A 12367-nucleotide genomic window follows, 5' to 3' on the forward strand; every position below is an offset into this window, starting at 1 on the left:
TGGTGTTGTTATAGTGTGTTGGCCAGCAAGTGGAATTACTTGCTTCCCATGTCTGTTATCTTAAAAGTAAAGTTCTGTGTGTTTGATTTCATGTTTTCATATTTAAAAAAGACTGGGGTGTCTGTGCGTGTGTGGTTTTCTTTCTTTTTCTTTTGTGTTTTTTCTTTCTTTTTTTTTTCTCTTTCCTTTTTTTTTTCTCTTTGCCTTTTCTGAGTGGGTTTTCCTTTCAATTAAATGTAGAATCTCTGGATTTTGAGTGTCTTGCCTTGCATGTGACTGTCATCAGTTTTTTTAATGGCTTCTTATGACACTGGTACCATTTTCCTTCTCGGTGTACAAAGGAAATCAATTTAAATTTTTCAATTGCCTAAAATGTGTTCTGGGGATGAAGTTAAATAGAATTAGTGTGTCACTGTGGGCTCTCCTGTATCTTTCTTTATAGACTTAAGATGAGCAAAAACTTGTTCTGCTCATTTGGTAATCCAATCCAGAGACGGTCTGAAAAGTGTTTTTTGTTGTTTTTTTTGTTGTTGTTTGTTTTTTGTTTGTTTGTTTTGTTTTTAATAATAGTATGGGGGGACAGGGGGGGATAAACCAGGATAAATCCCAAGCATCTGTCCCTTGAGATAACATTTGTTCAGCCTGCAAATAGAGATTTTTCTTTTCCTTCATAGTAGCGTGTTCAGGTGAAGATGTGACCGGCCACCTGCCTCTCTGGCGCGTGTGCTGCGGCTGCAGAGTCTTTGCGAGGTGTCTGTAATCGAGTAGCGCTGCCTTGATTTAAGGTCCAGCTGTAATGCGGAATTGGAACTTAATTAAAAGCTCTGTTGATTTACTTTCAAGTTAAGGAATTCAGTCTATCTTCCTGTAGCTGTAATGAATAAGAAGTAATAACAAAGTGAGGGGAACAATGATGGAGTGATGCACAAGAAGTGTATTGGCTCATTGGAAAGCTGTTTTAAATAGCTTCCCTGACTTTAGGTGGGCTTTGAAGGTCATTTATCATGAAGTACAAGGATATGATCTATATGGTTACGCTCCCATTTTTCAAATAGCAGTCATCCTTGCATTTTCAATAATTTAATTATTGTATAAAAATTCCCTAAACAAAACTTACTAAATAATATTGCTCAAGGAAGTGCTAGTCGTTAAAGAAATCAGTAGATGATCCTAAAAACACATTTTTTTCCTGGACAGAGCAATTCACTGCTCAGAGTTCCTTCTGTGTTTCCTCAGTCTTGACAACATTGAATAAGGAAATTTGCTTTTCTCACCTATTCTCAGAAGTTGTCAGCTGTATTCACTTAAATGAACTCATAATTATATTGCCACATATTTTTAGTTTTTTAGACTTTTGTTCTTAAAATAACACCCAGTTTCTTATATTCTATAATCCTATAAAGAGGACACTTTAATTTCAAATATTACAAACAGAGTTTTCTAATGATGTGACAATGAAAGTCTGATAACAATAGAGAATTCCTTGTGTGGAATTTAGGGTAGGAATACAAAGACTTATTCATATAAGAAGTAGTGTTATCATTTGGTTTTGAGGAATAGCTGCTGTTTTACAATAGGTTTTGGGAGAAGAAAGTAGTAGAAATGCAAATCTCAGTCATATTGAAGTGAATTTATGTAGCAAGAATGTCAGTTTCTCATCAAATTGTGATGGTGCTTTCATGTCATTTTGTGCTTTAATCATTAAGGAAACATTTTTTTAAAAAAAGACTTTGACACTTCCTTTTCAAAACAAGAGAGGTTTCTCCTGTGTACACCCCTTTTTGTTTCCCTGGCATATAATTTTTCATCTCTGATTTTCTGCACATAGGATTAGAGTTACAATTAGAATTGTAGCATTTTCTCGTGCCTAGTGACTCGTCAAGAAGGCCATCCTATTCAAATCGCAATTTTAACTAGAGGCTTTACAAGGTGAACTTTGATCGACAAAATAGCTTGAAACCAGGATTTACCATGGACTCGGTTCAGCATCATGAGTGATAAAGATTTTTTTTTTTTTTTTGATCTTGACATCCAGGCCTTTATTTCTTTTTTTTTTTTTTTTTTTTTTGGTTACGAACATATTATTTTCATTATAGCTATATTCTGTTCTCCATAGCTGAAGTATTATTCAGCGTAGGAAAGCCTAGAGTGTGGCTCAAATAGTCTAGTTTGATTAGTTAGTTGAATGTTGTGCTCTGCTTGTTTGCAGCCATTTCGTCACTGTAGTTGCCAGGAATACAGACCCCTCTGTATAAACAGAATCTCAAAAGTAACTGAAAGTTTAATCTAATTGGAGTTTAGCAAGTGTTGCCAAGGAAAACGGCGCTTATGCCTTTGAGTTTGCACTAGCTGTTATGCTTTGCTAGGGGAAGAGCAGGAGCTAGAAGAAAATACTTACGTAAGACTATCAATGCATTCAGTAGGCATATGAAAAATATTAACTATTGGAAAAAAATCATAACCACTAAGCATTCTGGAGATTCAAATGTTGAGAGAGGAAAGGAATAAAAACTGTGATTTTGATCACACACAAGCTTTTTCCTGCAAAAATCACTTGCCAAATTATGCTCTTACACTACCAATAGTAACACAAATAAATATTTAACTATATGTTATATACATATATATGTGTGTGTGTGTATATATAAATGCTAATGTAAATATTTTTGAAAAAGAGGTGAAATAGCTGAGAGTTGGCACTTGCAAATGTTTGTTTTATAAAAGGGAATGTTATTAGCCAATGTTAAAAACTGTAAATATGAAAAGGAAGGCCTAGGGGAACCACATTAACTATATGAGGCTAATCCAGAATCCTGACCATGACGTATAAGGCTCTGCTAACTTGCTGAGATGTGGGTAACTCTAGAAGAGCTTTGAAAAGTTTGGATAACTTCAAAAACATTTTGTTTTCTTTGTATAGTAGAATTTTAAGTGTTGGCTATATGTAGATCTTCTGAATTGAGTCTCTGGCAGCAGCTTGGATCTGCCTTTAGGAGGGGGAAAGGATGTGTTCAGGGGGCTCCATTCATTGGGAAGGATTTTGGAGACCATTTAATAGCGATGAACGTGCACTGTGCGTTGCCATGTGAATGCTGTGCTTAGAAAAAGAGCCAGTGACCTTGTTAGATACGCGTAGAAACCTCATTAGTGTGCTAATGCTTCTTGTTTTGGAAGGTTAAATTAGACAGTAAAAGAAGTGAGAAGAGCTTAAGGAAATAGGTGTTCGTTTACAAACTATTTGAGTTCCAGTTTTAAAAATACAACCCTCTTTAAAAGTCTGCTTTTAAAATAGAAAACTCTGTGTTGGAAAATATTTTTTCTTGGGAAATCTTAAATGTTTAGACCTTAATTTGTAAATAAAACTTTTTACTGCCTTAGTCTATATTGAAATGATAACTACAGCATTAGAAGCTGAAAAATAATAAGATGAAAATGGTTGGTTAAATATTTTCAATTTAGTTTTGTGGAAAGATAGTTTAATGTTAGGTATTTAGCCTTACACAGTAATTGCAGATGATTAAAATAATATTTGTAGGCTATGCTTTCTGTTTTTAGAATTATAGAGTTTCATTTTCAGAATGGTGCTGTGTTCGGTTGGCTGATGTGTAATAGCATTGTAAAAGATACAGATTTTTTGTTTGTTTGGAAGCATCTATAATCAAATTTAAAATTAAATACGTATATGCAATATATACTTCATTTGCAGTCTAATAAAACATTTAAAATTGTAAAACCTAAAGGTGCTTTTATATAACTGTTGACAGAGTTAAATCGTATTTAAATATGGTATAAAATAGGAAGTAAGAACTATCTTGTCCTTTTCTTATTTTGTGTAACGTGTTCTTGATTATAGTTTCTAGGCAACTCTATGCTTTGTAAAATAGGTGGTTAACTGACAACTTTTAACTACAGTTAAGTACTAACTTCTAATTGCAGCTGACCACCTTAAGAGAAATTTAACAAGTTGCCTGTATCTTTTTGAGATACAAATTTAACGGGGGAGTGGTTGGGGGGGTCCATCCAGATGGTTAGGTATCAAATTTTAAGCAGGTTTGCTGTTGTTTTTTAAGCAGGTCGTAAAAAATCAATAGTCTACAGGTAACATTAGTTCAGAGATGACTTCTGCAGCTATAAAAATCAGTAACACTGTTGGCTTCCTATTGAAACACCAGAATTCAGTGTTTATATACTGTGGCAATGTATAGAAAACACTATCAGGAATCACTTGTTTATTTCACTAAATGTAATATAATGCACAAGATCTTGGTAAAATGTTGCAGGAATTTAAATAAAATTGGGTTAATAAAATCTGGAATGGATGAAAAGGTATAATGGCTTTGAAATTAATATGCAAAATCACCCTTGGGGAGATTATTTAAGAGCTATCTTTCACTTTCATTAGGATATTATTTAGTTTATGTGTATCTGATTGACCAAGGTTCATATTATCTAATTCAGCTAAGATCTGAAATGACATCTCTGCTAAACTGTGAAATCATGTTTTGTGAATGAGGAGTTCAGCTTATTTCACAATAATAAAACAATGATATAAATAGACTTGTTGTTGGATCTTTTTTTTTTCTTTTGTAGACTCCAGAGAAGAAACAGTCAGAACCTTCCAGAGGACGAAAAAGAAAAGCAGATACCCAAAGTGAAAGCAGCCAAGGTAAACTACAATATACCTAAATTAAATAGTTACTGCATGCATTTAATCAAGTAATACATACACAAAATTTAGACTGTTACTCTTAAGAGATCTGTTTCTGTTTAATAAGACAAGTTGTGTTTTTTGGTTGATAAGCCAAATATCTTTTTCCCTCTTAGCCTTAACAATCACTGGAAGGGACCATCAGCAAAAGCTGAATTTGACTGGTAATTGCCTATAAGAATTGTGTGCTGCTGCATGTATAGCTTGCAGATGTGATAACATTCTGTGTACCTCTTAAGAATTACAGCAGCTTTTCTCATCCAAAGTACCTCTGTGCTCTGTTTCTTTTCAGGAGGCAAGAGGAAAAGAGGATTACTGATTGTCATGTGTAATTGCTTGTTCTTCATGTACATTTAAAAATAACTGAATTTTCTTCTTCCTTCTTTATGGACTGTTTTACAGGGTAGAGAACTAGAAGGACAGGGGGAATCAGGATGAGATAGTTAATTCCAATTCAGTGTTTACAAAATGCAATTTTTGTCATTCCTCTCTTTAATCTTCTTTGGGAGAAATGGTGGAATTAAATCTCTAGATAGATACTCATCAAAAGGGGAAAATGATTTTGATAACATCTGTATTAGCGTTTTTGTTTCTTAACTGAGCTAGGAAATATAACTTAAGTTATGTATCTGTAGGCTGTATATCCAGAAAGCTTGATAATGCAACATGCTATTAGTTGAAGAATTACTTATTCTGACTAAAATTAATTTCTTGGAAACAGTGGTTTCACAGCGACCCGGTTATTTCAAAGAAATTGGGGGAAAAAAAAATCTTCCGTTGTTCTAGTGCCTCATTCTTCCTGCTGTCAGTGGGAATTGAAATCGGAAATGTTAGAAAAATTTTGAATTTATTGACATATATAGCATGATTCTGATATCTTCTGCTTACTGTTTTGCTGTCAGCAGCAGTGTGACCAAATATTTTGCAGTGCAGTAAACTTACAGAACTGGTATAGGACACTGCAACATATTGGAGTGGTGCGGTGTGGTGTAAACACAGCAAGTGCAGCTGTTGCAGCTGCAAGAGATTGAACTCGTGTATGCTGCATACCTAGGATTTTGATTTCCATAATATGGAAAGTAATCAATTAATTTTGAAAATACTGTTTTGAAAATAGGTTTGGTTGTAAAGGAGGATAAAATCAGTGTAAATGTATTCACGATTGACTGTGCTCAGTTAACACAATGTATTCCCTTATTACAGAATTATGTAGCAGCACACAAAATAGATGCTGTAGTCCAAAAAGAAGTAGATTCTACCTGATTTTTCCAGATGAAAGAAAAGCATTTGATAAATGATGTATATATGTATGAGAGTTAAGCATGAGGAAGATGGAAATCATCAGTGCAACAGGAAGTGTGGGAAAAAAAGGGGAGGGGTCTGGGGGAGCAGTAGCTGTGGTATGTACACAAAATGGAATTATTTTATCCAAAAAACTTCTATATAATGTTGTAACAGTGCTTGAGAAGGGAGAGAGACCTAGTTTGATTCCTCAACGAGTGGTGTAAGCAAACCTCTTTGCTGTGGTATGATCCCCTAATTATCTATGTATCCCATATTGGCAAATCAGCAAAAATCAATAAATAAGTAACAATTACTGTAAGGGTAAAAGTCTATAAACAATTTGTTTCATCAGTTTTAATGTATCAACATACTTGTTGCAGGAAAGAATATTGGGGGACGTGGTCACAAGATTAGTGACTATTTTGAGGTAATTATTTTTGTTATTTAAATACTACCATTAAATTTTGAAAGCAATTGTAGAATGTACTTGTGAACTTAGGGATACCAAATTACAGTGGTGGTACAGACTTTGTTCAAGGTACATATGAAAATAGTGTCTGTACTATGGGCTAGCAATTTTGGAGGGGGCAGGGAATGTTACAAAATTCTACTTATAATGACCAAGTTCTGAGAGGGTGCTATGTGGGTTTTGTTTGTTTATTTGTTTTTTTAATAAACATTTACCACTGTTAAATCCTAAAGTAAAAATGTGGTCATCTCTTGGTATATAGCCTGTGCTAAAATACAAAGAACATGTTCTTTCCCCTTCACTTTAGGTAGCCAACATATATAATTGAATACAATACAATGTAAATTATAAAGTTATGTGTAGGTGGGCTGTATCATTCATCAAATGTATAATGTGTTTTGATAAGAAGGTTGACTAATTTGAGGACCATGTCTGCCTTTCAGTACCAAGGTGGGAACGGCTCGAGCCCGGTGCGGGGCGTCCCTCCTGCAATCCGATCTCCTCAGAATTCACATTCCGCCCCTTCTTCTGTAAGTTGCTGAACTTCCGAATGGCTGCGGATGTCTGCACACTCTTAAGTGGCATCAATTGAAAACCAGCTCTTTACAGGGAAAGATTTTCAAAGGAAGGAATTCTAGGAAGGTTGTTTTTTTTTCTTTAAACAGCAAAACAGGATCAATTTAGATAAACTTTGATAAAACTAAAATTTTCTAGATGCGTTTTTATGTGTTTTTTTTTCTAAGACTTTTTTTCCTAAAGCATAATTTTTAAATACAAAGGAAAGCTGAAAATTAGTGCGAATGTAAAGTTTTCTGTAACTGTTAAAAGGGTGTAATGATGCCTATTCACAAATCTTGCACAAAAAGTGTCATTTTGCTCCTATTCTTGTTGCTTATGAGGAAAGTGAACCTGTAGCTCAGGACGTAAAAAGCTATGACCTTATAAACTAGAAATTTTTAGTAATTCAGGCCTAATTTGTCCTTGTTTTCTTTTAAAATTTTCTTCATTAGCCTTAATTTATATTTTCCTCCCTACAATCACAATTTCAGCGTTAGGCCTTCTCATACATGATTTTAAATGACAGGACAGTGTTTGTCAATCATTTTGAAAGAATTTGTTTCCTCTGCCAGTAAACTTCAACTTCATTACATGTGTTTCGTGATTGTCTTTTAGTCTGCATTAACGTCACCTTTCTGGTTCTCATATCAGGAAGCTCTTCAAAAATAATTCAACTTAGTTTATTTTTGAGTTATGAAAGCTTAGGCTTAGAAAAATAAGCCTGTGTAAGGCTGGAATTGCCTTATGTCAGTCTTGTCTAGTCTTAAATCGTTCAGTCTCTTTCTTAATAATGATAGGCCTAGTTTCTCAGATTATATTGCATCATTTCTGGAATACAACTGATATTTAGCAGCATAGTGATAGTTCTTGATGCAGTACTCAAAATGGAGCCTTCTGTTATCTTCTATAATAAAGACATGATCTTTCTCCATGCTCTATTATTTTTCAGCCAGGACTTGTAAACAAAGTTATACTCACAGATGAGTATTAACAGTTTTATCTAAAATCCTTTGGTTTTGTGCTTTCTAGGTTCGACAGAATAGTCCTTCTCCTACTTCGTTAGCTTTCGGGGACCACCCTATCGCACAACCAAAGCAGTTATCTTTTAAAATTACTCAGGTAAGCACTTTTATGTAGAGTTATGCGATATAATTTCAGACAGCAAGAAAAAAATGGTAGATGTTTATGTATGTTTGTCTTTCAGCTATATCGGAACTCTTAAAGGCTTCTGAAAGCTTTGTTTTTTACAGTTTGCCAAAACATTTTGAAGTTCAGCAGCTTATAATTCAAATCCTTCTGATTAGTTTTGTATTCTGCACTTGCTGTGCTTCCAGTGCTGTGTATCACGAGCAGTTAGTTCCTGATGGATGCAGTATGCTGCTGCTCAAGGTTTTAGCTGTCGTGTGATCTTAGGAGAGAAGGCTTCTCTTTCAGGCAGTACTTGAGGTGACAGCCGGCGTTGTCAGCTTACAGTTCAAATATAACCTTGAAGAAGAAAAATTAGATGGTAATTAAAATACTATATAGTTAGATCTGTCATGGCTTTTGAAAGCCAAAAGTTGTATCCTCTCTGCCCTTTTTTGTGATCTATTTTTCTGTATTTCACAATGAATGAGAGCAAGGTTACTTTACCTGTTAAACAGTTACAGAGGACATAAGTAATTAGCTGACGTTTACATTCTTGCCCTGCTATGTATACTTATTTGCAAAGAATTAATTCTGAATTGGTGATGAAATCTTTTAAACTGTTAGCTGTTCATTCCAACTGTAGCCAGTCTCTCGGAAGAGAGAAAACTGTCTTGAGTAAGAACTTCCCTGTCGCTTTTAAAATTCATAAAAATGAGATGTGCTGGTCTTTTTAAATGTTTTAAATAGTTCATTTCTCTCTGTAAAAAAAAAAAAAAAAAAAAAAAAAAAAAAGCTATAATTGTTAAAGAACAAGACTCATTATTTTAAAATATTCTTTTTAGACTGATCTCACAATGCTGAAACTAGCTGCACTAGAAAGTAATAAAAATCAAGACTTGGAAAAGAAAGAAGGTCGTATAGATGACTTACTCAGGGTAAGTGTTAAACATGGGATAAGTATGTTATTTCAGGACACCAGGCGGTGAATCTGCTGCAGATTTTTTTTTTTTAAATGAATGATCCTTGTTTTAGAAAATTATCCTAAAATTACTGCATGAAAAGGTGGAAAATTTTGTAATTACTTTTTTTACTGAGAAGTCTGCAAAATTAAATATAAAAGGCTTATTTTTCTGTTTCTGTACTGTGACTTATTAATGATTAAATATGTTTATAGACTTCCTGAGGGTACAAAGAAAGTTGATATTGTTTTGCAGGCAGTAGATTAATTCCCACAGTTCTTACTATAATTTCACATAATAGATTTTTTGTTTTAATTGTAAATAGCAGTCATCAGTGCAGCAACTGTTGGCAGTTTCAGAATGGAAGTGATTGTGACAGAAATTGTCTTGAGCAGTAAACAGTTACTTTTAATCAGAAACCTATGTTATATGTTATACAAACATAAAGGAGTCTTCAGATAAAGGAGTTCTGTGCTTAATGCTTGTCGTGCCTGTGCTCCTGAAAGTATGATTAGAAATGTGCTACATAGAAATACAAAAAATATAAGCCACACACTACTGAAACAAAAACACTATCCCGAATCACAAAGGTTTTTAATTTAGTCTTTATATATGGACACGTATGTGAGCAGTATGGAATACACTAAGCTATTTTTTTAGTTTGATTTATTTTTACCAAGACAATGCAACTGTTCTTCTAACATAGTAAGACAAATCTAAATAAAACATAGAGGTTTTGTTATTCTTTACTCAGGTAGTGTAAATGTTTATCTTAGTGAATTTTTATTTTAAAAAGATCAAATTGTACATGCCTTAAGCAATCAGAAGTGTAGGATCTGGAGATAAATTCAGTTTAACGCTGAAAGACTCAAAGAGTTACTAATCCAGTGCTTTTGTGTTTTAGGCTTAGTCCCTTGTGATATGAAATACAGCTTAGTGTAAAGGAAATACTGGTCTCAAATGCAGTTTCATTCAAGTTCATTCATTTAATTTTAAAAAAGGAATAAAGGCATCCTTTTACAGGCTGAGTTAGATGTCTGAGATGAGGGGGTTTTTTTGCCTGTCATCAATAGCTGTGCTTATGTTTGTGTATGGATATATAGGCAATCAAGTACACATATATCTATATAATTGCTATATAAACATGTTACTACTTTTAGTCACATAAAAGAAGATGCATGTTGAAATTAGATACCTTTTTTTCTATGGTTGCTGGTAAAAATAGTGAATCACTGATTTGTTAAGTAAGCATTTCTTTTTTGTATTAATAAGGCTAACTGTGATCTTAGAAGACAAATAGATGAACAACAAAAGTTACTTGAAAAATATAAAGAAAGATTAAACAAATGTATTTCAATGAGCAAGAAGCTTCTAATTGAAAAGGTAAGTTTGCTGTTTTTAAAGTGTTTGTGGCTAAAAGAAAATTTTCAAATTCATCTTTGAGACTGAAACTTCTGTTTGATCTCTGTCTGGAAGGAATGTGGGATGTTTTTGTTTCTTTTTGGTTTATGTTGTTTTTCTAAGCTTGAGTAAGCAAAGCAAAATTTTTAATTCAGAATGTGGAAAATGTACCTTCTTTAAATGCAAGGCTTTTGTCTTTTTCCACCCCGATGATGGCTAATTGGATATAGCGGAGCGTAAAAGATAGGAGTTTAGCGTGTGACTAGTATTCTCCACAAACTTTAAAAAATAGTTTATAATTAGATGAAAAAAAAATCCACATAATCCCTTGTGGCACAAAAAAAAAATCTCTTGGTGAGACACCTGAGTGATTAGGGATAATTTTGGATATAAAATTTAAAAAAATGCTATGTTAACACAGAGTTAAAGGAGGTGACAATTTCAAATTTAGTGTCAGTTATATTTAAACAAGCAGCACTTTTTCTTAAAAGGCAAGGATGTCTTGTTTCTCCCCTCCTCCTCTTTCAAATTTTATTTTTTTAAAAGTCAATAGGAAAACATTTTATTATAAATTACACTACAAATAAGTGAACAACCAAATAGTTTTCCTAGTACTAGCTGCTATATGCTGCTGTCACATACAGGGTCTTGAAGTGATTTGTAAGAGGATTAGGGAGAATTTCCTCACTAGCCTGTCATAAATAAGTTAACTGTATTCCTTTTAAGTTCCAGTGTGATGGGAATACTGAGAAAACATGCACCTGGTTTGTTCAACATGAAGCTGGTTAGGCGGCCTTTGGCTGGGTAATATCCACAGGCATTTCTTCCTTCAAAGGCCCTGTAGGTCTCTTGTTCAGTACAGATTTCTGTACTGAAGATCTCCAATTCCATCAGCTTCTCCCTCGTGTCTGCAGTTACAGTCCTAAGCAGTTCCTAAGAAGAAGGCATTTTACGAGGCCTGTGTCCATCAGCAGTGCTGAAGAGTGCTGGCGGGCTCCGCCGTTCCTCGCGTCCCAGGGATGCGGGTGCTCTCAGTGAGACAAGCAGGCGCTTGCCTTGCTGCAAGTGAGTACGTGGTGCCCGCCCTTGTGGAGGTTCCTGAACCCAGTCAGCTTGGCAGGAACAGTAATTTAGTTTGGGACAAGTGAGTTCCCAGGCCAAGTAGACTAGATAAGTTCCTTTTAGTAGCTAGGCAGGCTCATTTAGAACTATATGCCTCTTATCTAATTGACATAATGTTAGTCATATTTTTGTATGATGTTGATGCCCTGTCAGATTTGTTGTGTTTACAAATAAGATGTTTTTATTAACTGTGATGTCTAGTTAGTGTTATATATGGGATCTGAGTTGATCTCAGATATTCTAGTGAATGAACCATCATAATCATCAATATAAATTCTGACAACTGCAGATGTTTGAGTTATGCAGGAATTAGATTAAAAGTAATAAAAAGGTATTTTCATCAACTCTCCTTTTATCATTCATTCCTTTGCAAAGCTGTTGTAGGAAGAAGCCTGAGTATTTTATTGGCTTTCTGAACGCTTTAGTATTACTAATGTGAATATTTTTGGTTTTCTTAGAGCACACAAGAAAAGCTGGCAAGCAGAGAGAAGAGCATGCAAGACAGATTACGCCTGGGGCATTTTACAACAGTTCGTCATGGTGCTTCATTTACTGAACAGTGGACAGATGGCTTTGCATTTCAAAATCTTGTGAAGTTAGTCAATGTTATGTTCTTAAAATTCTCAGTAATTGTTAGTTCCCTCTAGTGGATTTTTTTATTATTATTACAAAGAGATTTTAGGATTGGAGATGCTTTTCATATGTTGTGTTTTGCTTTGCTTTTTGAAGACTTGAGAA

General features: G+C 34.2%; 1 protein-coding gene across 2 annotated transcripts in view; it reads left to right on the forward strand.

The window, feature by feature from the left end:
- TLK1 (tousled like kinase 1) overlaps window positions 1-12367 on the forward strand; it is a 64609-nt gene that overhangs the window by 29564 nt on the left and 22678 nt on the right. For both annotated transcript variants that reach the window (XM_088519434.1, XM_088519432.1), the window contains exons 4-10: window positions 4591-4666; window positions 6373-6419; window positions 6905-6991; window positions 8049-8138; window positions 8990-9082; window positions 10379-10489; window positions 12088-12224. In XM_088519434.1, the coding sequence (XP_088375560.1) occupies window positions 4591-4666; window positions 6373-6419; window positions 6905-6991; window positions 8049-8138; window positions 8990-9082; window positions 10379-10489; window positions 12088-12224 (641 nt within the window). The remainder of the gene's footprint in view (window positions 1-4590; window positions 4667-6372; window positions 6420-6904; window positions 6992-8048; window positions 8139-8989; window positions 9083-10378; window positions 10490-12087; window positions 12225-12367) is intronic.

This window comes from Tinamus guttatus, unplaced genomic scaffold (assembly GCF_059628265.1).
Source record: "Tinamus guttatus ecotype Peru unplaced genomic scaffold, ASM5962826v1 Tinamus_guttatus_pri_ptg000060l, whole genome shotgun sequence".
NCBI lineage: Eukaryota > Metazoa > Chordata > Aves > Tinamiformes > Tinamidae > Tinamus > Tinamus guttatus.